The sequence below is a fragment of the Lonchura striata genome, chromosome 17, assembly GCF_046129695.1.
Source record: "Lonchura striata isolate bLonStr1 chromosome 17, bLonStr1.mat, whole genome shotgun sequence".
Classification (NCBI taxonomy): domain Eukaryota; kingdom Metazoa; phylum Chordata; class Aves; order Passeriformes; family Estrildidae; genus Lonchura; species Lonchura striata.
Window position 1 is genome coordinate 7,573,349 of NC_134619.1, and position 26,864 is coordinate 7,600,212.

The window sequence follows — 26,864 nt, forward strand, 5'->3', positions numbered from 1 at the left end:
GCCGCTGACACGGCTGCAAACCCCTCAGAGCACTCCGGGATTAACGTGGGGTGTTTTGTGTCTCCACAGTGCTCAGGGAGCCCGTGCTGGGATTGTGAGGGGAGGTTTATGGGGGTAGTGCCGAAGCTGTGAAAGCGACTGTGGCAGCAGGGGCCTGCCCCGCCGTTAACAGCTGGCTACCCATCCCTCTGCAGCACTGCGGGGAAGATTATGCACTACTTGGGGTCGAAAACGCCACTGCGCAAATGGCACTTTGTCCTCACAGCATCGAGAAACCTAGCCGGGCTTACCAGACGGCGGAAGCCGCCTTTCCCGGGCCCAGCAGTCCGAAGGCTGATCTGCTGAGGAACAGCGGGTGGAAGCCGGGCAGCGGACACTGATACAGCCGCCGTACCTGAGCCCGGCTCCGGCAGGCTCCTGCCCGGCCCCGCGGCCGTACCGGCTGACACTGGCTCCGGGGTCCCGCCCGCCAGTCGCTGATAGGCCACCCGGAACGACACTCAAGGCATCCCCTTTTCTGATTGGTCTACTAGGTCCCGCAGTGCGTTATGTGAGTTGTGGTTCGGTTCTCGCCCGGTCATTGTGGCGCTGTGCAAGCACGTACTACATTTCCCGTCAGACTTTGCAGGGAGAGCGCAACTGCGTTGCTTGGGGTCTGATTATCCGGGTCCTGAAGGGGTCCAGCCAATCAGCGCGCCTCAAAGGGCGTGTGCCGGGCGCTGATTGGTGAGTTCGGACTGCGGGGTCCTGTTTGAAATCCGTTAACGGCGGCGGCAGAGGCGCCGCGCGGAGTGGCGGCGGCGCTGCTGAGGTGAGTGCGGGGCGCCGGCCGGGCACCCCCGGCCTCGCCTCTCCTTCCCAACCCGCAGCCCTTCTCCATATCTGGTCGTTCTCTCGCTGCGGCTGTTCCCCAGGCCTACTCCGAGCCCAGGTATTGGTAACGGGGCCGAGGGCTCGGCTGGGAAACGGCGACGGAAGGCGGCTCCGGGCGCTCAGCCCGTGGCCGGAGCCGCTATCGCGGTCTGGCGGGCGGGCTCGTAACGGAGCCCCGGGGGCTGGTTACGAACACCGTGTTGTCCGGGGAAGCCGAGCCCGGTGCCCCCGGGCGGCAGCGGGAGGAGCCGCCGTGGCGGGCGGTTCCCGTTCCCCTGGCGGGGATCGCGGTACCGGAGCTCCCGGCGTGTGCCTTACGGTGGGGTGGGTGCCTCGGCAGTGAAATAAAGTTCTAAGTTTTTCAACAGTCACGCAATCTGATGAAACAGTGTATTTCACGGCGGAAAGCTCTGTAATGTCTCAGTCCAAATCCCCCTTCCCAGGAAAAGGAGGGAAGCAAACCAGGCAAAACCTGGCCCAAGTATCAGAAAAAAACATTCGGGGTACTATTTTTATCTGGGGCTTTTTTTAAGCTTGAAGACCTTCAACTTAATGTAACAATTAGTTGAGGTTATGGTAGCTAAAAATAATTTTATTTTCCCTGAACGTCTATTCTTAGAATGTACCATCTTTATGTCTTCTGAAACTTGTGGGATCTTTTTTAGGGAGCACGAGATGTCAGGGCTGTTTATTTTTGGGAATGGGGGCGGGTCTGGGCCGTTAGCAGAGCAAAGGCTGTGCCTGCCCTTCGCCCCTGCCTTGGCTGCCGGTCGGGGTGGTCTGCGGAGCTTTCTGCGGGCTCAGCTCTCACCTGAGGAGAGTTAAAGGCCTTTTCTCCCAGTTTGAGAATTAAATGATGGAACAGCAGCGTTCTGGGAGGTAGTGGATCCATTGCTGATTGTGTGCTGCAGAAAAGCCTAGTTGATCTTTGAGTAAGGGGCACAAGAGAGGAGGGAGAAGCTGTAGATCCAGAGTGTGTTGGAAGTGTTCACTTCCACCCTGCTCAGGGAAAAGCAAGGATGAAGGGTGACTTTCTGAGGCTGTCAGTGTCACGCAGAGGGAGTTCAGATGATGGCTTTGTGGTGGGATGGTTCTCGCTAGGCTGTTGTAAATCCATTTCTAATGCTCCAACTTACATGTTAAACCCTGGAAAGCATCCAAGACCTTTGGATTATTATCCCAATAAAAAGAACAGAAAACTCTAAGGTGCAGGACAATGAAGAAGCTGCCAGGCTGAATTAAAGCTGCCTGGTTAGTGCAGCCTCCTCTGTTTAAGTGGCAGCTGGTGTTGAAGCCCAGCAGAAGGCCCTGGAATTGCTGGAGCACATTCCCATGCAGCTGCCTCGGCCTTGGGGAAGCTTCTCTTGTTCATTCCTGGTTTCCTCTTTTGGGTTCTGAGGCATGTGGATCGGCTGCCTTTGTGTTTATCTGCTGATGTAACTTAGACTAGCTTCTTGTGTGTTTGTTATTGTTTATTGTGCTTTCTGATCCTGTTAGGATTTGCCATAAGTAACATCTGTCACTTGTGAAGTTCCAGTGGTGTGTGGTGATAAGGCATCATCTCCAGTTCACCAGGGCCTTATCTACATTGCAAGGTGGCAAGAAAGAGCAGAACTCTGCCTTCCTCAGGATCCAGACTGAGTTGGGTTGGAAGGGACCTTAAAGCTCATCTTGTTCCAAACTCCCATCACCATTCTGGGCAGAGACACTGGACCAGCCCTATCCAACCTGGCCTTTAACACTTCCAGGGACAGCCACAGCTTCTCTGGGCAACCCTTGCCAGAGCCTTACCACCCTTACAGGGAAGAATTTCTCCCTAATATCCAATCTAAACCTCTCCTCTTTTAGTTTGAAGCCATTCCCACTTGTCTTATTGCAACCTTTTGGTGTCCCTATCACTATCCTGTCCTTGCTACTCTCCCACACTCCTCCATTTTCTCTCCCTCTGACCTTGATTTCTCATGTTGGAATGCTGCATCCTATCTCCAACCATGGCCTGAATGGCTAGGAGGCTTCTTTGTCCAGGCAGATTGTGCTGTTGGAACAAAATTCACAATTTCAGTGAGACAAACACACTGAACACATCTGTGATGGAATTGTGTCAGAATTTTAAAGCTAATTTGGATTACAGCGAGGTGTGAAGTTATTCCAAAATACCTATTGCACTTGCTGTTGGATCAGTCTTATTCTGGGATAGGAATGCTTGTTCCAATTTACTGTAATCCTTTTTCAAAGCTAACTAATCTAAACCATGCCAAGGCACTCTTCTGGAACGTGCCAAAGTGTAGTTACTCAAAAGAAACCTGATGTCTAGAGGAACCCACTGCCTATTCCTCCCTGTGGATACAGCTGTGCTGCTCTGGAGGCACTTTTAGGTCAGTGAGAGAGGAGACCTAGAAAGAAAATGAAGATTTTAATTAAGTAGTCACTTTATAGAAGGAATTTGGGGTCTTTTTGCAGGCGAGAAGATCAGATCTTCCTTTCCTGCCTCAGCAGCTCTGCAAACCAGGTGAAAGCCGATCCTGCAGAACGGGGGTGAGGGTTCCCCGGCTGGCTCGCTGCAGACACCCGTGTCGACACAGGAGGTGATGGATGTGGGGGAGAGCAAGGTCATGCTTTAAGTCCACGCCGAGCTGTGTAGGATTACAGCGTGCCTGTAATCACGCCTGGGAAATGCACACAGTGCCTGCTAATTAGGGAAAGTCCCTATTAATGAGGAAAAATTTCCACGCCTCCTTTCCGGTGGATGAGTGCTGCAGTGGAGAGAAAGAATTTTGGATTGAGATAAATGTGGTTGAGCTGTCAAAATCACAACTGTGTGTTTTAAAATGCCTGCAGGGAGTGGGCAGCGGGTGTTGGGCTGTGCTTGGCAGAGCCTGTTGGCATTGCAGATACCTCATGGTGGGCACAGGAGTGATAAATCACCGGGGCATTCCTGGCTGATCCTGTCCCAGCCCGAGTCGGTGGGTGGAGGAGCAGGATGCCTCTCAGTGAGCTGCTGCTTCACCCTCAGTCCTGTTCCGGGCAGGACTTGGAGGATATGTGGGGATTTCAGAAGCAGATGTCATGAGTTCATCTGACTGAATGAACTTTCTGGAGCGCAGTCACAATAACTGTTATCTCCCAGTTGTCTCTTTCAAGAAACAGAGTATGAAACTGAGGCAGCGATACAATCCTTTTCTTTTCCTGACTATTCTCTTCTGTCTGGGATAGAGGGGAGAGAGAGTGGTCAGCAATGAGGTCGATGATGAGGGTGGTGACACTGTGGAATATGGGCTCTACTCAGTAAAAAGCTGCAAACTGCAGCAATGTAGCAGTGGGCACAAGTAGCTGTGAAACATGATGCCCAGAGCTCTGACTCTGACTGGAGAGGGTGAGGGGAGAATGCAGATGACGCATTTGATTTTTAAAAAAGTCTAAAGTGTTGACAGAAATTCTATCTTGATTAAGGGCGGTAGGAAAGCATTTGATTCCAGCCATGTCTCGAGCTCAGTTACAGTTGGTTTTGGCTCTAATTCTTATGTTTGCCTTCTTTGGGCCCTACTTTGACATCTTCCCAGCCATGTAGCTGGTGCTTCTCTAATGACATTCTTGCCTTTAACTATCACAGCTCTGTTCTGAGGAGCTGGAGACCTCTCTGTGCACCCATCCTTGGGGGCCAGTGGTTGTGACCAACATGGTACCCCCCTAAACACTGCTTTGGTTTACACTTGGTCATTTTCTTATTTATTGAGGAGCACCATCTGGGTTTTGAACCATGTGTGGTCTGCCTAGACAGATGGTTTAGGGCTGAGGCTCTGTGGGTTAGGAATATGCTGCTTTGGAATTGCTTGGTTTCATAAAAGCAAAGTTCAGGTGATTTCCTTGCGGAGTGTTTTATAACATCCTCATGGGCTTTGCCTCACAGCTGTTCAAGGCATCACAAAAGCACCTTTGCAAGAAGGTTTTGTATAATTTCAGGGTTTATAACTTTGTCACTGGCTTTATTCCTGTTCTGTTGAGTTTAATATCACCTGTTGACACAGGGACTCCTCTTGCTGTCAGTGCTTCATTAATTAACTGCAGGGACTGTTTGACATGGATCACAGTGCTCAGTTTGTTTATAGCCTGGCCAGCCTTGGGCTAGTGCTAAGGAATGCAAGAGGGCCTGACACTGCCCTCCTTCTGACTGTTTGCCCAGTAATAATGTTCTACAGAACTCTCTTCCTGCTTTGAAAAATCAATTTATTATATAGAAGAGCACCTTTGTGTTATTAGTTCTTGTTTGTGGGCCCTTCAGAGAGAGAGAGAGGCTGTACATTGCAGTGCTCTGGAGGGAATTTTGTGAGGGTAAGAACTCTTCTTGTGCACCGTGAGGGAAGAAAGTGCAAATCAGTCACTCTCTGAAAAAGCTTTATACTTTACTCCTTAAAAAATATAACTCTAGCATATACAGGTACTAAAAAAATCCTGTTAAAACTTGATCTTTCTGACAGTTTTGAACCTGCAAACATCAACAGTGGTGAAATATCCTTAGCTTTGCAGATCAGCAGTAGAATAAAACTCTATATTGCTCATGAGGGGTTCTGCCCAAAAGTGTGAAGTGCAAGAAGGGGGGATGTCCCAAAGGCTGTCCCCAATGCCTGTCCCTAGAAACTCTGCAGAGAGGTGAGGGATGATTCCACTGATTCCCTGTTGTTGTCTAAAGGGCTGTAGCAGTGCAGACAGAGGACTCTTGGGGACAGTGTGACTGTGAAGATGTCTAAGCCAGAATCCCGTTATTCTTTTGATGTCCCAAACATCTGCATCAATTTTGCAACTCTGAATGAGGATGATGCGCACAATGCAGACTCTTGGTTTGGTAAGTTGCTTCCAACTCCTTATTTCCTTGTTGGATGACACCTTAGTGTGATCCTTGTTTTGGGCCTGGCTTCTGTGCATTTAATCATGATGTTAACTGCATCATTCATCATGCATGGGGTTTCTTTTGTTGTTGTTTTTTTGGGGTTTTTTTTGTATTTCATTTTTGTCATCTGTAACTTGCCTTTGTTAACCTCATAATAATGATGTTCTGGGGTATTCCTAATGGTGTGTATAGTGAAAGTTTTCTCTCCTTACAGACGAAAAAGCCAATCTGGAGAATGTCCCTCCTGCAGAAAATCTGGCAAAGGTCTCACACTTCAGCCCTGCTTCTTCAAAGCCTGATGTTATTCTTTCTTCTGTCCCATCACAAGAAGTAGCAATGAGTAAGCTGTCACAGTGGGGCAGGGAGGGAATAAATTTTACCTGCTTTTCGCTGGCAAAATGAAAAGGCCTCTGTCTGGCTTTTGTGGGATTTCATAAACTTTCACCTGCAAGGTCTCATGTGGTTTTACTTGTTGTTCTGTATATGTATATACAGATGAGCTGACACCTGCCCCTTTCTCAGGTGAAAGCAATGGTGAAGCAGAATGTGCCCAGGGCAACACGGTCCCTCAGAACATTGTTGGGTCCCTGGCAACCTGGAGAGCTGCTGCCCCTGCAGAGGCCCCTCAGAGGTGAAATATTTGTGTTCAGTTTGTACAATGATTGATGATGGTGTAACTAAGCAGCTCCTTGCTCTCAGGATCTGCAGGTCTAAGCTGTTCTTGGGGCATCCTGTGGGGCTGGAGTTCTCCAACATGGAGATCGTGCATTGGGACATCTGATCTGCTGGCTAGGCTGGAGGGGCAGTCTCTAGGGTGGAAATGTAATGCAGTGTCTCACATACTTGTCAAATGAGACTCGGCAGCGCCAGGAGCTTCTGGAATGTGAGGATATCTGAAACTGAGATGGCTTATAAAGTTTCTTTGTTTATATCTGCCTGACTTGGGCAGAACTCATTCTTGATACGAATACAAGTTCTGCATGCTCATATATAGCAAAGAATATTTAGTTTATGGATTGTTAAACTTTAATGAATTGTGCTGTGTTTGGATTGTTGTGTTAAACACAATTTATGTGGTGGAGTTAGGGGACGCATTGACAAATGTGTTATCCAGGTCAGGTGTGTCCTCAGATCTGTGGGAAAATTGACCTCTGCTTTCTGTTCTACTCTAGACCGGGCAGGAGATTGGCTACAAAGCAGGGGAAGACCCAGCAGCGCAAGCAGCCAGGCAGAATCAAAGCAAAGGAAATTGCCAATGCCCTGGATAATAAAGAAGATGTTCCACCCTTGAAGAAAATGAGACTGTATGTCATCCAAGTCCTTCTGTTTAGGGCTGGGAAAAAGGATACCCTTTGGAAAGAGTTTCCACCTGGCTGAGAAGGTTCTTACAGGAAGGTTAGGGGGTGGTGGCTGAAACTGGTTGCTGATACTGATTTCATGAACACAAAATGGCTGTAAATGCTGAAGGAATTGCTCTGTTTGGAGGTGGAGATGTGAATGAAATAAGCATGGCCTTCTTCACCTTCTTACTTCTTACTCAGTGTCTGTCAGCTTTAAATTTGTCTGAACTTACCCATCAGGAAGTCATCAGGCAGTCATTAGCTATAAAAGAGTCACAGCTAAAATATTTCTCAAATTAATGAGGTCAGGAAATTAAAGTGTGATCTTTGAAACACTGCTGTATCTCAATGATCTTCAGTGTACCTCCCTCCTCCAAAAAAGTTCCAAAAACTCAGTAATTCATCTTTCCTTCTGCAGCCTTAGAGTACCAGAGAAAGCTAGATGGGCTATACCTGGGCGTGGGGTGAGGTAAGGCCAGCCTGGCATACCTTAGACCTCACCAGGTGTTGGGATGTTGTGCATGGTGGTGAGAGCTGCAGGTGGTGGTTTATTTAGAATACAGTTAATTCGAGGGGTTTGCCCTAACACCTTTTTCCTCTTAGTTCTGGTAGCAGAGAGAAGGCGACAGAAGCATCCACAAAGAAAGAGCCCCTGCAGGATCCTGACCTCTCCCCAGGGAGAGGGAAAAGCAAACAGACCATGCCCTGCACGCCAACAATGTTAAAGTACGTGGCTTTCTTGTGACTTGTGTGCTAATCACAGTTGATTTAGGTGACAGTCCTGGCTGAGTGTTTTCAGCTTCAACTTAGCATGTGATGGTATCACATTTAGTAAACACTGGGTCAAGGCAACAATATTAGGATGAAATGTACTTCACCAGCTGAACCTGTGCAGAGGAAAGCTTTTGATGTTCTTTTGAGGAAAAAGTTGTTCTTCCTGATGGATTGAGAATGCACACAGCAAGTGGGTCTGCAGAATAGCAGCTAGCTGTGAGATTTCTTGAACAAACAAAACCCAAGCAGATCTCTTCTAAAGAGGATGTTTTTATAACCAGTGATGCTCCTGCAATGAGGCTGGAGGATAAGCATGTTCCTTGCAGAAACATCATGCTAATAACCAGGGAAGTAGGAAGCCATATCTTAGTTTTTAATGTGCTTTTGCAGGAGGACCAAACCTCCTAGCAAGCTGAAGAGTACAGAGGAGCAGGAGGTGGAAAAGATGCAGCAGTTACAGCAGGAGGTTATGGAGCTGCGAAAGAAGAACGAGGAGTCTCTGAAAGCTGCTATTGCTGGAGCAGGTGGGCTCTGCCTGAATTGCCAAATGAAGCTGCATTAGGCTCAGCTGAAAGTGCTGTACATTGCTGTGCAAGTACCTTTGAAACAAGCATTTCAGACTTTGCAATAAATATTAGGAGCCATTTAATGTAGATCAGCCTCTAAACTGCCTGGAAACAGGTGGGTTTGGGTTATGTCATGTTTTGAAATGTTAAAGATGAGCTCTCTAAAAATTTACCTAGTTGTTAGAAATTAAATGCTTTTTTTTTTAATTTCCACAAATCCTACCCCACAGCAAAAGGCTTCTAGTGCTTATATGTTATTTTCCTCTAGGACAACCCATGAAGAAACCTGTTGGTCAAGTAACAAAGCCAATTGATTTCCACTTCTGCACAGAGACTAGAATTAAACAGAATGTAGAAAGCCAGCCTGCCAACGAGTACAAGGAGCTGGATTTTGCAGCAGTCTTGAGGAAGCACCCCCCTTCTCCGGTGAGAGCCAGAGCACTGCCAGCACTCAGCTCGCTGATCCTTGCCACTATTTCCCTGCTGCTTGTGCAGTGCTTGGGTTGATACCCACAGAGAGGTTACCACAGGAGAGGCAGGTGTTGTGCAAATGTGACTGCAGACTTCCTGTGTGTCTGTGTTGCCATAAAACTCCAAAGAAACCTTGTGGGAAAAGGAGCCCTATAATGTCAGATTTTCCAGTCATTCCACTTTGTGGTTTAATCTGCTCGATACAGTTTCCCAATATAACTTGTGCATTTTCAGACTGTTAACACTTGTGCTTAATGTGAGGTGTTATCTTCTTTGCAGTGAGAGGAAGGGACAGATACTGTGCGTCAGTGGGGAGAGGAAATGTCATCAAAACCTCCTGGCCATACTTACTGTGGTTTTATGTCTTCAGGTGCGAATGCCAAAGGGACACACTGTCCCCAAGCCTTTCAATCTGTCCCAGGGAAACAAAAGAAAACTTGAAGAAGCCACAACAGAATACGTGTCCTTTGCTGAGCAGGTAGAAGCATTCCAAAAACGCACACCCCCTCGTTACCATTTGAGGAGCAGGAAATCTGAGGAGGGTGAGTTGTCCTGGCTGTGTCCACAGACATGGTGGTAGAGCAAGAGATGCTTTAACTACACTCAGCACATGGCCTGTGTCTGTTGCAGGCCTTGCCATTAACTGCTGGTCTGTGTGACTTGAATTTCTAGGCTCAGTTTCAAGAAAGCCAGTGAAGGCTCGGCTCACACACCCCAAAACACCAGTGCTGCGAACAAAGCAGCGCTTGAGACCTGTCACCTGCAAAACTGCTGCAGAGTTAGAAGAAGAGGAAGTAGAGAAAATTCAACAGTAAGTAAGGGCTTACTCTAGTCCTCCAGGGGATGATTGTATCACACTGGAAATATTTTTCAGGTACCAAAATGCCACTTCTCTGGAATACCCTTTTTGTGTGAAAGAATGAGTAGCATATACCATTGAGGTTCCTTTAGGTTGTTCATAATTATTTAGTTCTGATTTTAGGGAAGTGAAATATAAACAATTAATTTTTAAGAACGTGCTCTTAGGAGAGCTGATCTTGGGTTGAGTACAACTTACAATGAGTAAAGCAAACCCAGTATAGAAATGCAGCCTGCATGCACTTCAAAACTAGGCAAAGGTTTGGATTTCTAGGAAAACAATCCATAAGATTTTCCTTATTAATCTTGCTGTTTTGAAGGCAAAGGAAGAATTGCTAACTATAGCTGCACAATAATGTACAATTGGTGACTGTCTCCATTGTTCCTCCATAGGTACAAATTCAAAGCACGAGAAATCAATCACAAAATCTTTGAGAGTGGGCCACTCCTGCCCAGTAAACCCCCTGTGAAGAAGCTCACTCAACCCATTGGCTTTCAATTGGAAATAGAAAAAAGGATTCAGGAGCGTGAGAGCAAGAAGCAGCAGGAGGAAGAGCGCTTTGAATTCCATTCCAGGCCATGTCCCACAAAAATCCTGGAGGATGTTGTGGTAAGAAATTTAATAACACCCAGGCTTGGGAGTTGGTGGCAATAAGCTTCAAAATGTTTGTAGCTATGTTGTATTATGTGTTCAATGATCTCGGTAAATAGTGTGTGTGATTAGGTAAGAACCGCAGTAGGTACATCCTGTGCTGTCAGGTTGTTTCTCTGAGGCGTTTTCTTGGCGCTTGGCCTTGGGTAACTCCTTACTGGCTTTTCTGAACAGGGTGTTCCAGAGAAGAAAGCACTTCCTGTTACTGTCCCCAAGTCTCCAGCCTTTACCTTGAGGAGCAGGACCCGTGTGTCTGGCAGAGAGGAAGAAAAGGTAACAGTTGTGATGAGGCTGGAGCCAGGCCCAGTTCTCACTGCAGTGCCTGCCGTGCTTCTGGATGTGGGTGGGATGCTCTGGGGCTGGAAGCCTCTTCCTTCCCCCCTGTGAGCAGTTCCTCCAGTGGTTACCTTTGTCTGTGCTATTCACTTGAAACAATCTGGTTATTGCTACTCATTTTACAGAAACTGAATTCTCATAAAAAATGAAATCATTTAAATGCTAGGGCACTGATGAGGGTTTCTGAGGTGTTGCTGCTATAAATGAGGAAGGTGAACTGCTCAGATTTCTCACTCTTCTGTCACTGAAGGCAGATATTGCACATGATCTTCTCCCTAAGGTGGAGAGCAGGATTCTGAAAGCTTCACAACCTTCTTCTTTCCTTCTTGTCAAGAGAATATTAAATAATTACAGTATAATTTGAATGAGTACTAGAATTGAGAGTGGTTTCAAAAAAGGAAGTATTGGACCTGTAGTTCAGGGTGCCAGTCAATTGATACTTCTTGGTTTTCTAATTTTTGTAGTGTCCACTGTTTGTAAGAATCTGCTGTGCCCCTTATTAAAGGACCTCATTCAAAGCTCTTTGTGGCTTTGCTTGGCAGGAGTTGCAGCCTATGCCAAAGTAAAAAAGCAGATCCTAATGCTAATATCCCTTTAGGAAAAAGAGGAGGTGGCTGTGATCAAAGCTAATCCTATGCCACATTATGGAGTGCCATTCAAACCCAAAATGCCAGAGCAGAGGCATGTGGAAGTTTGCCCCTTCTCTTTTGATGCACGGGACAGAGAACGACAAATACAAAAAGAGAAAAAAATAGAAGAACTACAGAAGGAAGAGGTAAGAGTAAAAAGCTACCTTGGATTCCACTCCTTCAGTAAAAAAGTGTGATAGGATTTGCTGTTGTCTATTAAACCTCCAAGGAAAGGACAAGAAATATTTTGAGTTGTTTATTTCAGGTGCCAAAGTTCAAAGCGCTGCCTCTGCCTTACTTTGACCAAGTTAAACTGCCAGAAAAGAAGGTCAAAACACCAACTCAGCCTGAGCCATTCCATCTGCAGGTGGATGAACGGGGAGCTGCCAAGCTCCAGAGCTGGAAACAGCAGGTAGGATGAAAAGGATAATGGGAATGACCAGACTTAAATCAACTGGTGGAGTTATGGTTGACTAGAGAAACTGTCCTCCTTGAATTGAATTGGTCGCTGAGTTGGAGCAAGGAATTTTTCTGTACTTAACATGAGACTTGCGCTATAGGTTAAGGATTGGTCAATGGTTTGTTTTTTTCTCACTTTATGGTAAATGATGGGATTTACCACAACTGTATGAACAGCTGTGGGGTATTTTCTGAGTAGCAGCTCTGTGCAGCTGAATCCCTTTGCTAACTATCTCCAGGAATTTATTGACACATAAATATACTCTTTTGCTCATGTGAAGTCTGCAGTGGACACCTGAAACTTTCTTCAGGATATTTCTGGCAAAGCAACAGTCAGGCAATAAGTGACACCAATTTTTGGCTTTAATATAATTTTCTATGGAAATTATTCACGTCAGCATGGCTTTTCCTGTGTAGGGAGTGCTGGAGTCTGGGTCACAGGGAGATGGTCTCTTTCTGCCTGGCACTTGACATGCTCTCTTCTCTTGCAGCTTAAAGAAGACATGAAAAGGCAGAAAGAGGCAGCATGTTTTAAAGCTCGTCCCAACACAGTGATGTACCAGGAGCCTTTTGTGCCCAAAAAGGAACATAAGATGCTGTCAGGTACAGTTGCAAGTACTTGCTATGTGGGCTTGGCTGATAGCTCACAACTGATGCAATTAAGTGATGTTTTTTCTGGCTGTTGCCTCTTCTTCATCAGCACAGCCAATAATGCCTTGCATTTAATCGACTAATTGCCTAACAGCTTGTGTCCCCTGGGAGCAAGGGGATTTCCTCTCCACCCCCTGTCCTGCTCCAGCATGGCAGCTGTATTTAGAAGCTGTGCTGCAATTGGCAGATGATTGATGTGTGCCAGCTCAGGATAAGGGTACTGAGAATGTGAGGAGCTCCCTGCAGAGACAGCTGGCATTTCTGCAGTGCTGTCACTCTTTCCCTCCCATTTCTAGTGAGATGAAGGCATCTACTGCTTGGGTAGGCTAAGATTTGTAGAGCATAAAACCAGCCAAAAGCATGTTTGTTCTAACAATTGTGTGCTTGCTCCCTCCCATGAGAACACCCATGACGGGGTGACGTCTGCATTAACACTGCTCACGTCTGGGAGTAAAGTTTTCTCTTTTCCTGAAGCCTGGAGGTATCTCCTAACCACCCTTGCCAAGAGGAAGCTCTCCAAAGGGAGGCTTCCATCGACATTTGTGCTGCTCTGCTTTACCTGACTGTCTTTGAAACGATGTTATCTCCTCTATTTCTAAACTTAGAGAGCCTTTCTGGTTCTGTAGTTCCTGAAAGCTTTGAGCTAGCAACAGAAAGAAGAGCAAAAGAACGGCAAGAATTTGAAAAGCGATTGGCAGACGCAGAAGCCTTAAGGGAGAGGCATGAGGCGCAGATCAGGCAGCAGCAAGAGGAGCGTGAAAAGGAAGAAGTTGCTAAGCTAAGACAAGAAATGGTAAGTGAGCTGTTTCTGAGCAAGGGCTATAAAGTAACCCAAAGGAATGTGGGAATATCCTTATGGAGCTAATGTCACAGTTGAACTGTGCTAAAACTGCCTTTTCAAGATTCTCTTTGTAAATTGATGACTCACTAAATTCACAACTGGTTTAAAAAAAAAAAGCAGACCTACAAAACTATGCAAACAAAGAAAGCAGCTGTGCTGAGTTGGCTGAGTTTTGGAGATGCACATGTGTAGCTATCAAAGCAGAATGATCTCAGTAAAACCCACAACCCCAGCATGTGCTGTGTATTTTCCCACTACCTCACTCCAGTGCCCAGGGTGGTCTCAAGCAGATGCCTGCCTTCACTTCATCCACAGCTCACCTGCGAATTTCAGCTTTATTATAACTGCAACAATTTGCTTTGTTTTGCCCTTACTTATATTTATTTTTCCACAGGTTCACAAGGCAAACCCAATACGCAAATACCGCAGCCTAGAAGTGAAGCCCAGTCATCAACCACTGACTATGCCAAAGTCTCCCAACTTCTCAGACAGATTCCGATGCTGATGAGCATCCACATGACAGCTGGTGGGAGATCCCATCCCTCTCCCTTGGTAGGAGAGAGGGAGCAACTTTTTTCCATGACTGCTCAGTCTGAACTCCTGTGCTTGGTTTTGCTGTTATACCGAGTAGTTAAACTTCACCTGAGCCCATGGCATTTCAGCAGTGCCTCCTGGCCTTGCTGTGTATCCAGACCCCATCTTCTCTAGAGACTAAACCAACGTATTTTGTACCTAACTAAATAAAAATTCCTAATCTGTTTGCTGTCTCTGGCTAGTGGGCTGAAGCCCTTTCCTGCAGAAGAGTTTTTGATAAAGACTGCCCACACAGATGTGTGCATCTGGCAGAGCTGTCTTGTATTTTTACACTAAGTGCTATTTTCAAGTGTCTGTTTTTTAGTCTTTTAATCTATATTTAGCTTGAATTGTGTTAAGTGAGGTCCCTTCAAGCCGGTGTAGCGTGGGTCTGGCCTTCCTTGTTAATGTTTAGATGACTACAAATATAAATCTTGCCCACGTTTAAAAGTAGTTATTTGTGTATATTAGAGGATTAAACCATCTTGCTGTTTTATAGCTGAAGTCCTTCTGTTTGGGGAACAATTTATCTGGCAAGTGACTTGCTGTGAGCTGCTGCCATAGCTTCTGCCAGTGCAGGTCTCTTGGCTACAGAGCCATCAGCATCTCTGGCTAGTTTGGGCAGCGAGCAGAGCTAAATATAGCCCAAGGGCTCAAATGTGCTGGAGGACAAAACTGCTGGCCTTGTGAAGAGTGGACACATCTAGATTAAAGTTTTAATAATTATTTCTTACTTAGTACTGTGCTCTGATTTCTTACCTTTATATTTTGCTGAAACACATGAGCAGGGCTGCTTGTGCGGTTGTGCTGCTTAGTAGAGAGGGGGAAAGAGAAATTTAGAATTAATTTGTCCTAACTGGATAAACTTTCTTGTTTGCTGGTTATGGAAAACATTTGCTTTCATTTCTTCTGAATTGTGATACTGTTGAAGAAGTTATTCCCAGAGTGTGTAGCTTTTTGTTTAGATTTTTGGGTGAAAAGGAGAGTTCAAACTAGGTGTTAGATTCCACCTAAGGGGGTGCTTAGAGATGCTACCTCATTCTTGCCAAAGTACGTCAAGCAATCACTATTTTACTCCTAGACTGAGAGAGGTAACAGTGAAAGAAAGTCCTTAGAGATCTAAATTCCAAGATGAACATTTATTGGACCCGAGGGATGATTCTGCAGGAATTCTCCTAAAAATTGTGATGCTCAAGAGAGATGTCATTGCAGAACAGCTGGGGTCTCTATGGGAGTGTTTTCAAGAGCTCCAGCTTCAAACTGCAGTGCTGGGATTAAAAGAGGAAAAGCCACCCACACTGAAATACAAGGATTCTTCAAAAAAAATTATAGGTTTTATGCAGTTAGTAACTGAAGAAATGGAGAATGAGAGCTTGGGGAAGTGTGCTGGCACTCAAGGATGAATGACCCACACTGTGGCAGTGTGGGTGCTTGGAAATGGTGAGCTCAAACATGGTTCCATTTTGCTCAAGTTTCAGCTTTTCATTCCCTTCTTGTGAGGAACTTTGTGTAGCTGTGGCAGAGGCTGGCCCAAAAGCTTGATCTAATCACCCAGTCTGCCTTCAGCTACATTTTTCTGATTTTGCCAATAGCCCCCTGTCACTGTGCTGAGAGTTACAGGACAGCCAGAAAAAAACAGCTGTCACTGCTTCTGTGACAATTTGCAGGACTGGCTGGAGCACAAGGGACATGTCAGCATCCTCTTCTTGAAAATGAAAATCTGTGTGGATCTGACCTGTCTGCCTTAACCCCATTTCTGTCATGGTGGGGCTGTTCCCTGTGATCTGCTACTGGATGGGGACATCACAAAAGCTCAGATGTGCTGTCAGGGAGCCCTTGTTTTTTCCTCGAGTACCAGCTCTGGGGAAGGCAGCGTGTGGGCAGCAGAAGCAGCAAATATTTATGATGAGTCAGGGGGAAGCTGGAATGATGATGAGCTGCTGAAGAATGTGAATGCAAGCAGGATCATGAGGCCGTGGAACTGGAGCAGCCACTGATCCCTGAAGGATGAAGTAGCTGGATTTCCCTGATGGCCCTACATGGCCTCTTCTGCCTTGAGGAAGGGGTTGTGTGCCTGACAGCTTGGCAGTATTTTTTCCCTAATGGTATCATTTGGGTCTAATAAAAGACATTACATCTTCCCCCAGACATGGCCTCTTGTATTCCCCATGCATTGCAAACAGGGGCAGGAGCATCAGGCAGCTGTGCCTCCAAGGGTCTGGGGTGTTTGTATGAGCTTGGAGTCACCCACCAGGTTCTCACGGGCTGGGTGTGGGACCTGTCCTCTTAATTAGGAGGGAAGTGGTGACGTGGTGGGAAAACTGCTCTGGTGTATAAAGTATAAAAATCATCTGAAGGAGCTGGATGTTGGAGACTATGGGATTTGGCCAAGGCTTCAGCAAGAAAATGGTGGCAGGTGATTTTTCTGCTGGGGAGAACAAATTTACAGGATGGGAGCAACAGACTGGGATTTAACCAAGTGCTGTTGGAACACCTCCCTTTAGAGTCAGGGTAGGTTGAGAAACTGATGTAAAATCTACGTTCTCTGTCTGGATTTTGCAAAAACATTTTTTTATTTCAGTACTCAAAGCTCATCACCCTTATGTGCATGCCTTGAGAGCAAGGATTGGGAGGAGGAGAGAGGAGGTCTGGGTACAAAATCCTCTGTTCTTCTAGTTGGGCTGTACTCAATTTGTCATCAAAATAATTTGCTGAACAGAGACTAGGGCTGGAACTTAAAGGCAGCCAATGTTCTCCTGGACTTTCATGTTGACTGCAAGATCAAATTGTCTGGTGAATAAATTCTTATGAAAAGGCTTGATGATGCTCTCAAGTCACAGCTTTGCTTCTCCCTTCTGTCTCCACTGGGAAACCTTTGCAGGTGCTTGTGTGACCTGGCCTGAACCTGGCAAGAACTCCTGGACCTGGGCAGGTCCTGCTGCTCCTGTGGTGGCCACATCACTCTGGATGCTCTTTTGATGATGGTGGAGTTTTTCCTTGTCTTTCCTCATCACCTTGCTGACACCTGTCATGACACGATGGCCGCTCATGGTGGAAGCCCTGGTTCTGATGGAAGCAGTAGAGCCAGACAGCCTGGCTGGTTTGTGTTTCAGCAGCATGGCTGGGATTCAGGTGGGGATGTTGTTCAGCCTTCCCTGCTGCTCGATTTAGCTGGGGTGTAGGGTTTCCCGGGAATGGGCCGGCTTTGCCCCCGCAGAGCCTCCCTTCCCAGGGTAAACGTAAAGGTTAAAGTGTGCTGCCGCAGTTGTGACAACGGCGTCGCCAGGGAACAGCGTGCTTGAGGCGCTGCCAGATAGCCCCAGGACAGGCTGTTTCCCAGCTGCAGCCAATGTAGGCTCTGGTTTAAGTTCCTGAATGGGAAGGGAGGAGAAAAACCCCCAAGCCCAGGCCGAGTAGCCTGGGTAGTGGCTGGTTTGCAGAGCCCCGGAGCACTGTGCTGCTCCTTGGGCATGTGGTTTTGGACCAAGGCATCTGAAATCCTGGGGTGCAACAGATAGTGCCCTTCAATTCTACAATTCCTTCTTCCCAAAGGTCTGATTTCAGCTTATTTCTCTCTGCCCACAAATGAATTTTATCTGATAATTCCAAACCATGGTCCCCCATTGCCTTTGTAAAGCCAGTAATGGCTCCCCAGTACCTGCACCCAGGGCTTTGCTTCCTCACCTTGTGCCAGGAATTTGTGCCCAGACCAACCTTTCTCCCAGGGAGCGTGGAAGATTGCAAGCATCCCAGGAAGGCTGGCTGGTGTCCAGCTGCTTGCTCCTGCTCTCCTTGGAGAATTTTATCCTGGTATCCACCACACCAAGAGCTCCAAGGTGGCTGTGGGGCATGGCTCTGGCTCATGGGCTCCTGCCTCATGCTTGGGCATGGATGTGCTTCTTCCACCTCGGGTTTGCCAGGAGGGTGCAGAGCCAAAGGCTGGCGGAGTGGTGGCAGTACGTGCCTGAAGTGACACTGGTGGCCTCCAGGTGCCTGGCAGCCCTCGGCTGGAGGAGGAGAGAGGCAATTCCAAGCTGTATGTTGGCGATGACAGTCGATGGGCAGAGGCCCCGCTGGCCAGGCACAGCATCTGGCCAGTTATTCCTGACCGTGGCCCTACAGCGGCCAAGGTGGGGGACTCCCACTCATCACAGAGTGGTGCTTGTGCCAGGGCTGGGCAGCGTGTTTGTCATTGTCACCAAGAACTGTGGCTGCTGGTGATGCTCCCACCTCTGCTTGTACACAACTGCATCAACACATCAGTGAGCTGGAGCTGTGTGCCTGCTCCTGCATCATCCCTGCTAGTCCTCATCACATTCCAAGTCCCGCCATGGATTTCAAGAAAGGAGCTGGCCTGGTTAAAGCCACAAATTCCATCTGTGAAGGCTGGAGCAGGACAGCTCCATATCTGCTGAGCAGTCCCCAGCAGTTCAGTTGTTCCACTGAGCAAGTATTGCTCTTGCATTGAGGTGTTGATGGTGGGTGCCTCAGGCCAGGGACAGGTGGGACAGCAGCACCTCAAGGACAGAGGAACAGCTGTGATCCCTTCCTGGCTTTTCTCAATTTCAATGCCACATGTGAACCACTGGCAAAGTCTGACCCCAGGCTGTGGCACACAGATGCTGGTGGCTCACTGGGAGCTGGGATTTGCCAATGTGGAGCAGCAGCACTGCCTGAGCAGTGTTGGTCCTCCTGAGAGGTGCTTCAGGCAAATTGAGCACTGCTCTTGGAGGGCTGCTGCTGCTTGCTGGTTGTCTCAGTTCCATTATGGGTGGCACTGGCCAGGGCAGCCTCCCCACCTCCTTTGCTGCTGCAGCCTCCAGCCCTGCCACAGGTAAGGTTTAAACTAAGGAGAAAGCAAAGCAAGGTTTAAACAGCGAGGTTTGGTGTCAGGCAGGACCTGAGCTTTGTGTGGCTGTGGGGTGGGGGGAACTGGGAGGCAGAACCAGGCTGCAGCTGGCAGGGTGGAGGAGCCCAGGGTAATCTCAGCCTCCCCAGGGGCACCTGGCCAGCCTGGGCCTTGGGAGAGTCACACTCCAGCAAATGCCAGGATTCAGCCCCACACAGTGCCTGAGGTGTGTCCTGGGGTGCAGCACCCCAGAAAGAGCTGGCAATGCCTGTACACACAGCCCAACCCCTCTGGAGCCTCCAGCTCCTCTGTTTCTTTCCCTGATTCCCAAAACACTTGATTTTGGAGGAAGTCTTTTAACTGTTGCTAGGGAAGGCTGCAGCTGCTGGCCATGCCCAGTTCCCAGCTGCTGTCCCCTTCATCAAGGCGCAGTGGCAGTGCCCAGAGGCGCCACACCATGCCCACAGAGTACAGGGTCCTTTGGAGCTGCTCTCCCAAAGGGCCAGTGCCAGTGGGCAGAGCTGGCCACAGCTCACCAGCACAGGGACCAGCACCATCACCAGCTGCTCCTGGCCACCATCCCCGTGGGTTGGCCAGTATCCTTGTGTCACCTGTGGGCACTTTGGAGGGCCTTAGTCACCTGAATCCTGTCCAGCTCACCCAGGCCACCCCCATGGGATGGTTTTGGGGTGCCACTGTGTCCAGTGCCAGCCCTCCCTGTGGTGCTGTGCTGGAGCGGGAGGCAAATCCATCCCTTCCCCCTGCCCCTTGTGTGTGTGTCCCCAGCCCACGGGGGACAGGCGAGAGTGGCGTGTCCTTTGAACGGGCTCCAGCAGTAACAGGTGCTGGGAAAGGCGAAGTGGGCCGGCTCCCGCTGCTGTAAAGGATCCTCCTCTGCCCGGCTAATCCGGCTCCGTTACACCCGGGATAGAAGAGGCTGCTCCCTCCCTCCGGCACTGCCACAGCGCGGATGCTGCCCCCCTGACCACCCACTGCACCAGCACCAGGTAACGGGGCCGGGGGGGTCTCCATGGCTTCTGATTTGGGGTGTAGTGGTGGGGGGTCCTGCGGATAGTGCAGCCCCCAGCCCAGGGAAGAACACCTCCATCCCCACGGGCTTCCTGTGCTGAGCTGTGGGATGTGGGAACGCTCTCCCAGGGACTGCTCTGCTACACCTCCTGTTCTAGTAGGCCAGCAAACAGCTTCCCTGCTACTGGGATGGTCGCTGCTGGGTTTATTCTGGGGCTGGGCTGTCCTGGGCTCTGGACGGCTGCACAGGGAGGTGTTTTGGGACAGAGTGAGGAAAGATGACGGGCACAGGAGGGCAGTGGAGCCCAGGGCAGAACAACCCAGGGGATTTGGGGATCAGGTGCTGGGCTGGAGGCCAGTGTAGGTACAGGTACCAACAGGTGCCCTTGGCAGAGCTGGTGCCCCTGGGCAGGGGCACGAGCAGCGCTGGCGGCTGCTGGGTGTGGGGGTTGTGTGGCCCCTGAGCAGATGGGGCTTGCCTGCATGGCTGGACCTCCTGTGGGGAGCAATGGTGGGGCCGTGCCGGGAATGCTCACCTCTCCTGATCCCCACTGCCAGCCGGGGCCAGAGCCGCTGTCTCCTGCCCTGCCATGGTGGGATGTGGCCTTGAATTGTCACCCTGGCTGTTCGCACGTCGGAGGCCCCAGGCACCCGGTGACAGGTGCCGGGGTCAGGCCATCGATCAGTCACCGCGGGGCAGATATCGGGGCACAATGGGACCGGTGGCCACGTGGGGTCCCTGGATCGGTGCCACCGGCCCGGGAGCCGCCGGCTGGGTGGCAGGGGCACGGTTCCCGGCTGCATGGGAGCAGCCCACCCCTGCAGCAGCGCACCCCTGCAGCAGCGCACCCCTGCAGCAGCGCACCCCTGCAGCAGTTCACCCCTGCAGCAGCGCACCCATGCAGCAGCGCACCCCTGCAGCAGCGCACCCATGCAGCAGTTCACCCCTGCAGCAGCGCACCCCTGCAGCAGTTCACCCCTGCAGCAGCGCACCCATGCAGCAGCAGAGCCTCTGCCTGAGCCCTGCCGTTCCCTCTGCAGGGCATCGGGTCCGGCGAGCCCTCAGCTGCTGCTTTCTCTCCCGCAGGAGCCTCGCCGGACCGGGAGCACCGCAGGGCACCTGGAGTGTCCCATGGAGCGGGGTGGAGGCGCGGGTGATGCCGACACCGGCGGGGCTGGCGGCCCCCGGGCTGCCCAGCCACAACGGGGGACAGCGCCAGCCGCCACCGTGGCACAGCACAAAGGCACAGATGAGCCTGGGCAGGAGAAGGCTGGTGGAGGGACGAGCGAGCCCGAGCAGGAGACAGCCCTGGCTGCTCCAGAGCTCCAGCATGGACGGGAAGCTGTTCCAGGAGAGGAGGCTTCGGCTGTGCAGCATGATGGAGGACAGGCAGCATCTGATGGAGGACAGGCAGCATCCACAGAGGAGAAGGTGCTGGCTGCCACTGAGGCCCAGGGTGTAGGGAAGGATGAGAACAAGAAGCCTGGGGAGAAGAAAGCTCCAGCTGCAGGAGAGCTCGAAGGAGGAAAGGCTTCAGCTGCTGCAAAGGCTGAGGATGGAGGGAAGGATGAGCCCATGGAGGGGAAGGGCCAGGCTGTAATTGAGGCACAGGATGGAGGAAAGGACAAGTCCAAGAAGGAGGAAATACCTGGTGGGTCAGGGGCTGAGAGTGGTAGAAAAGCAGAGTCCACTGAGGAGAAGGCTCTGGCTGCAGCAAACTCAAAAGGAGGGAAGGCAAAACCTGTGGAGGAGACACCCTTGGCTGCAGCTCAGGCTCAGGATGGAGGCAAAGGAGAGCCTGCAAAGGAGAAAATCACAGTGGTTGCAAAACAGGAGGTCCCAGCCACTGCTAAAGCTCTGGATGAAGGGAAGCAAGATGCAAAGGCAGAGCAAGCCCCAGCTGATACCAAGCCTGCAAAGGAGAAAACCACAGCTGCTGCAAAGGAGAAGGCCCCAAATGCTGCAAAGGCTCAGAGTGGGAAGAATAAAGAGGTAAAGGCAGAAAAAGCCCCAGCAGTTAAAAAGGCTCCGGATGGAGGCAAAGAGGAGCCCACAAAGGAGAAGCCTCCAGCTCCAGTGAAGGAAAAAGCCCCAGATTCAGTGAAGGAGAAAGCTGCAATTCCTGCAAAGGAGAAAGCCCCAGATACTGCTAAGGCTCAGGATGGAGAGAAGGCAGCAGCAAAGGCAGAGAAAACACCAGCTGAAAAAATGGCTCAAGGTGGAGGCAAAAAAGAGCCTGCAGAGGAGAAATCCCCAGCAGCTGTGAAGGTGCAGGATGGAGGGAAGAAAACTGCAAAGGTGGAAAAATCCACAGTTGCATCAAAAGCTGGGGATGAAGGGAAAGATTCTAAAAAGGAGAAGGTCCCAACTACTGCAAAGGCTCAGGATGGAGGGAAGAAAACTGCAAAGGTGGAAAAATCCACAGTTGCATCAAAGGCTGGGGATGAAGGGAAAGATTCTGAAAAGGAGAAGGTCCCTGCTGCTGCAAAGGCTCAGGATGGAGGGAAGAAAGCTGCAGAGGTGGAGCCTCCCACGCCTGGAGCAGAGGCTGGGGATGGGGCTGTGGAGCCCACGGAGGCAGCGGCCATGGCTGTTGTGAAGGCTCAGGGTGAAGGGGAGGAAGTGTCCAAGGGGACAGAGGGACAGCCACCAACGATCCCCGAGGCCCCGCGCCCAGCTCTGCTGCAGAGCCTGAGCTGCCCAGCTGCCTGCCACAGGTACCCACACCCTGCTGGGATGGGGGGATCCCCCTCACTGCTCCAGGCAGCCCGGGGTCTCTGGGTGCTGGGCTCGGGAGCTGATGGCTGGGCTCTGCTCACCTGCCACTCCTGCTTCCAGGCAGGAGCAGCCCTGGGCAGAGGTGGCAGAGATGGAGACAATAGAAGAGGAGTCCACGATGGTGGAGCTGAAAGAGGGTCTGACAGAGCCTGGCTCTGGCCCACCAGCCCTGGGGGACCTACAGCCCCTGGAACCCCCTGGCACCCCTCAGGAAAGGACATTGCCCAGTGCCACAGCACAGCCCCCAGATCCTGCTGGGGTGGTGGAGCAGCCTGGACCTGTGGTGGAACCATCTTTGACAGAGGCAAAGCCACCCCCCAGCCCCTACCTCACCCCCGATTTTGGGAAGGAAGACCCTTCTGAGATATTGGGTAAGGTCATGAGGTAGCTGTCTTTTCCTTATCCTCTGGACACTCTGTGGAGTGACAGCCGGGGAACCCCTGGCCCTGCCTGCTGCCCACACTGCCCTCCGTGCTGCCAGCTCCTGTCCTTGGCTTGTCACCTGCCCGGTGGCCTCCGAGCTCCCCTTTCACTGTAAACAGGGCTAAATACGTCGCGTCCCTCCTGGCCTGCTCTGGCCACACTGACTGTGAGGAAGAGGAGCCTGGGGAGTGACAGTGACTGTCTGGCTGGTGGCAGGGGACAGCATGTCCTCATATCCTGCACCACTGTCCTTGTGGGGATGGCAGGGCTTTGGGGCAGTGGGTGCTTGTGGGGATCCCTGTGAGGCTGGGTCCTGCCCTCAGCTGGGAAAGGGTGGCTCAGGAATGTGTGCACGGAGTGCTCCTGAGTGGGATCTGTCCTGGGACTATGAGCAGGAGGTGGTGGCATGGAAGGAGGAATTGGCCTGGAGAGGGTGACAGACAATGACATGGCCTGGAAAGGGTAAATGTGACGTGTGGGTTGGTGGGGGTGGCTGTTGTCAAGTAAGGTGGGTGCTGTGCAATGGGATGGGTGCCATGGAGGTGAGTGGGTTCCATGGAGCAGGCTTGGTGCCATGCAGCAGGACAATGCTGTGGGCAATAGCCAGGGACCCTTCCAGGGTTGCTGCATTATCCAGTGCAACCCCAGGCTGGGGCTGTGAACCTCTGGCTCACAGCCCAGCACGCAGTGCCTGGCCACATCCTGTACCCACAGGCTTGGCTGGGTGCCTGTCTTCACTCCACATCAGGGCAGCCCGGGGTACCCAGAGTGGGGTCCCCTGGACAGCAGATCCCCTTCTCACCTCATCCTTTCTCTTGGGCAGATGATGTCCCTCCGCCGCCAGCACCCTTCGCTCATCGCATCGTCACCCTGCGCTCCGCCAGCGTCAGCTCCCAGTTCAGCCTCAACTCCAAGAACATCCTGGGAGGGTAAGGAGTGGCCCCAGTGCTTCTCCTGGCACTGTCCAAGCTGCTCTCCAGCCTTGGGCAGTGGTCTTGTGTCAGTGGTCATGATGTGTGGGTGCTTGGGGCAGTGCAGAGCAGCACCACAGTGAGGTGTGGGGGTCCCCAGCAGCCTGGGTGGCTGATGGTGGGGGCACTTCTCCCTCTCTCCCTTCCTCCTTCCCTCCACAGGGGCAAGTTTGGTGAAGTCCACACGTGCACAGAGAAGGAGACGGGGCTCAAGCTGGCAGCCAAAGTGATCCGGAAGCAGGGAGCAAAGGACAAGGTCTGAATGATGCCGGGCAGGTGGTGGCAGTGTTACACTCTGCGTGCCCCTGGTGTGGGGACACAGCCCGTCCCAGTGGCACAGCCAGGGCTGACACCCCACACGGGGCTCCTTCTGCAGGAGATGGTGCTGCTGGAGATCGACGTGATGAACCAGCTGAACCACCACAATCTCATCCAGCTCTACGATGCCATCGAAACGCCCCGGGAGATCATCCTCTTCATGGAATTGTGAGTGCCTGTGCCTACCTTGGGGCTGTCCAACCCCAAAGTGCTCCATCCCACTCTGGCTCTGCTCAGCACCCCCTTGGTAGAGCCGGGCCAGTCTCCTCAGGAGGGCAAGGAGCTCTACAGGAGGATGGCTTGGGGCAGAGAGTTCTCCCAAAGTGACCCCCTGGTCCGTCTCCATGCAGCGTGGAGGGTGGCGAGCTCTTCGAGCGGATCATCGACGACGACTACCACCTGACGGAGGTGGACTGCATGGTGTTCGTGCGGCAGATCTGCGAGGGCATCCGCTTCATGCACCACATGGGCGTCCTCCACCTCGACCTCAAGGTGTGGGGCTGGGGGCTGACAATGACAGGGCCAAGGGTGACAGCAGGACACTGTGGGAGGGACACCTGCGGGTCAGCATTGCTCTGGTGGGGGTCAGCTGCAGGACCCATGGGCTGCTGGACCTGTGCAGTGGGGATGTCCCCTCCTGGTGGTGAGGCAATGGTCACCCTGTCCCCACAGCCTGAGAACATCCTCTGCGTCGCTGCCACCGGGCACATGGTGAAGATCATCGACTTTGGGCTGGCTCGAAGGTGAGGTTTTCTTTCTCAGCTCTGTCCCTGTTCCCCTTCCACCCTTCATCTGTGTGTGCCTTTGGGTACCAGGAGCCTCAGGACCTGCTCTAGGCCATTATTTTGCCTATGGCACTCCCTGACTAGCTGGGGAGGGCAGCATCTGCTGAGAGGGGGGCAGTGGTTTGGGGGAGCAGCCTGTCCCCATTGTACTGACTTGCACCCCTCCTCGGTTGCAGGTACAATCCCAATGAGAAGCTGAAAGTGAACTTTGGCACCCCTGAATTCCTCTCCCCTGAGGTGGTCAACTACGAGCAGGTCTCCTACACCACGGACATGTGGAGCATGGGTGTGATCACCTACATGCTGTACGTCAGGCTGGGCAGGGGCTGTCAGAGCCGTGCTGGGGAGCTGCAGAGCTGGGGCACAGCTCCTCTGGGTGCAGAGCTGTCCCAGGCACCTGGCTGCTTGGTGGCAGGGGTGGGGGGGTGGGTCCTGGATGTGGAGGGGGCTGTGTGTGGCTGGGGGAGCATGAAGAGGCTCAGGATGGTGGCAGCACATCCCTGGAACATCCCTGGCCAGACTGGCTCTGTTCCAGGGGGTCTGGGAGGTGCTGAAGCCTGAGAGCACCTGACTCCTCACCTCTCTGCACCCCCAGGCTCAGCGGCCTCTCTCCCTTCTTGGGTGACGATGACACCGAGACACTCAACAATGTCCTAGCTGCCAACTGGTATTTCGACGAGGAGACCTTTGAGAGTGTCTCCAATGAGGCCAAGGACTTTGTCTCCAACCTCATCATCAAGGATAAGAGGTGTGAGGCTGGCAGTGGCCATGGGGTCCTGGGATGGGCATCCCCAGAGCTGGCTTGGGTACCACATGCTGCCTCTTCACCAGAGCCAGCAGCATCCCCTGAGTCCTGCATTAACCCCATGGGGCTCTGCCCCACTCTGATTGTCCCCAACAGAGCCCTGTATCCCTGCAGGGACACCTGTCCCAAGCAGGATGTGCTGGAGCCCTCAGCATCCTGCCCTGCCCCACCAGTCCCTGGGCACATCCTTCCATCTGGCTCCTGCCTGCAGGGCTGTGGGGTTTTGGGGCTCTGGAGTGGCTGGAGATGGGGGTGGTTGGGGGTGAGGGGCTTGATGTGGGCTCATCTTTCTCCCAGTGCTCGGATGAGTGCTGACCAGTGCCTGCAGCATCCCTGGCTCAACAACCTGGCAGAAAAAGCCAAACGCTCCAACCGGCGGCTCAAGTCCCAAGTGCTGCTCAAGAAATACGTCATGAGGCGCCGCTGGAAGGTGCGGGGTCTGGCCAGGGCATGAGGGTCAGCAGCTTCTGAGGGGGCTGGGAGGGGGCTGCCAGACTCCTCCTGTCCTGATGGATGGCATCTGGAGTATGGAGAATGGCTCCGTCTTGCTGTGCTGCTGGCAGCTGGGACACAGGGCTGGGGACCCTTGAGCAGGGATGCCCCTATCAAGCATAGGTCCCTTTGTGGTGGTTATTCCTGAGCTGATCCCAAGGGCAGCTTTTAGGGGCAGGAGTAGCGTCAGGCCCCAGAGTGGAGTCTGGCTCAACCTTTGGTGCCACAGCCCTTGCCAGAGAATGAGAATCTTTCTTCTCCCCTTTCACAGAAAAATTTCATCGGGGTGTGCGCTGCCAACCGCTTCAGGAAGATCACCAGCTCAGGGTCCCTGACAGCGCTGGGCATCTGAGCTGGGCTCCCAGGAGAGCCGAGGCCAGAAAGGAGCCACTTGAGGGACCCCCACCAGTCTGGAGCAGCTCTGTCGAGCTGGTCCCACTGCGCTCAGGACCACATCACTGCTGGGTCTCAGACTGTGAGGCTGCTCCGGAGTGAAGGTTTCTGA

General features: G+C 51.5%; 2 protein-coding genes across 3 annotated transcripts; both read left to right on the plus strand.

The window, feature by feature from the left end:
- The first annotated feature begins 346 nt into the window (after window positions 1–346).
- TPX2 (TPX2 microtubule nucleation factor) lies at window positions 347–13,844 on the plus strand. 2 transcript variants are annotated; one of them, XM_021527433.3, is made up of 17 exons: window positions 347–550; window positions 5,561–5,713; window positions 5,973–6,098; window positions 6,281–6,389; window positions 6,931–7,062; window positions 7,702–7,824; window positions 8,263–8,396; window positions 8,707–8,864; window positions 9,280–9,451; window positions 9,582–9,720; window positions 10,161–10,377; window positions 10,594–10,692; window positions 11,354–11,530; window positions 11,650–11,796; window positions 12,335–12,446; window positions 13,100–13,287; window positions 13,730–13,844. In XM_021527433.3, exons 2-17 carry the CDS (start codon window positions 5,611–5,613, stop codon window positions 13,838–13,840), a joined length of 2,247 nt encoding a protein of 748 aa, XP_021383108.2. In that variant the 5' UTR covers window positions 347–550; window positions 5,561–5,610; the 3' UTR covers window positions 13,841–13,844. The 2 variants fall into 2 exon arrangements, with proteins under 2 accessions (XP_021383108.2, XP_077643132.1); XM_077787006.1 differs by lacking the exon at window positions 347–550 and having other exon boundaries at window positions 5,497–5,713.
- Window positions 13,845–20,873: 7,029 nt separating this feature from the next.
- MYLK2 (myosin light chain kinase 2) lies at window positions 20,874–26,711 on the plus strand. The gene is made up of 12 exons (XM_077787077.1): window positions 20,874–22,166; window positions 22,254–22,504; window positions 22,626–22,936; window positions 23,812–23,917; window positions 24,122–24,215; window positions 24,336–24,445; window positions 24,628–24,769; window positions 24,950–25,020; window positions 25,239–25,367; window positions 25,658–25,810; window positions 26,165–26,297; window positions 26,631–26,711. The coding sequence occupies exons 1-12, from the start codon at window positions 20,919–20,921 to the stop codon at window positions 26,709–26,711; spliced, it is 2,829 nt and encodes a 942-aa protein (XP_077643203.1). The 5' UTR covers window positions 20,874–20,918.
- The last annotated feature ends 153 nt before the right edge of the window (window positions 26,712–26,864 follow it).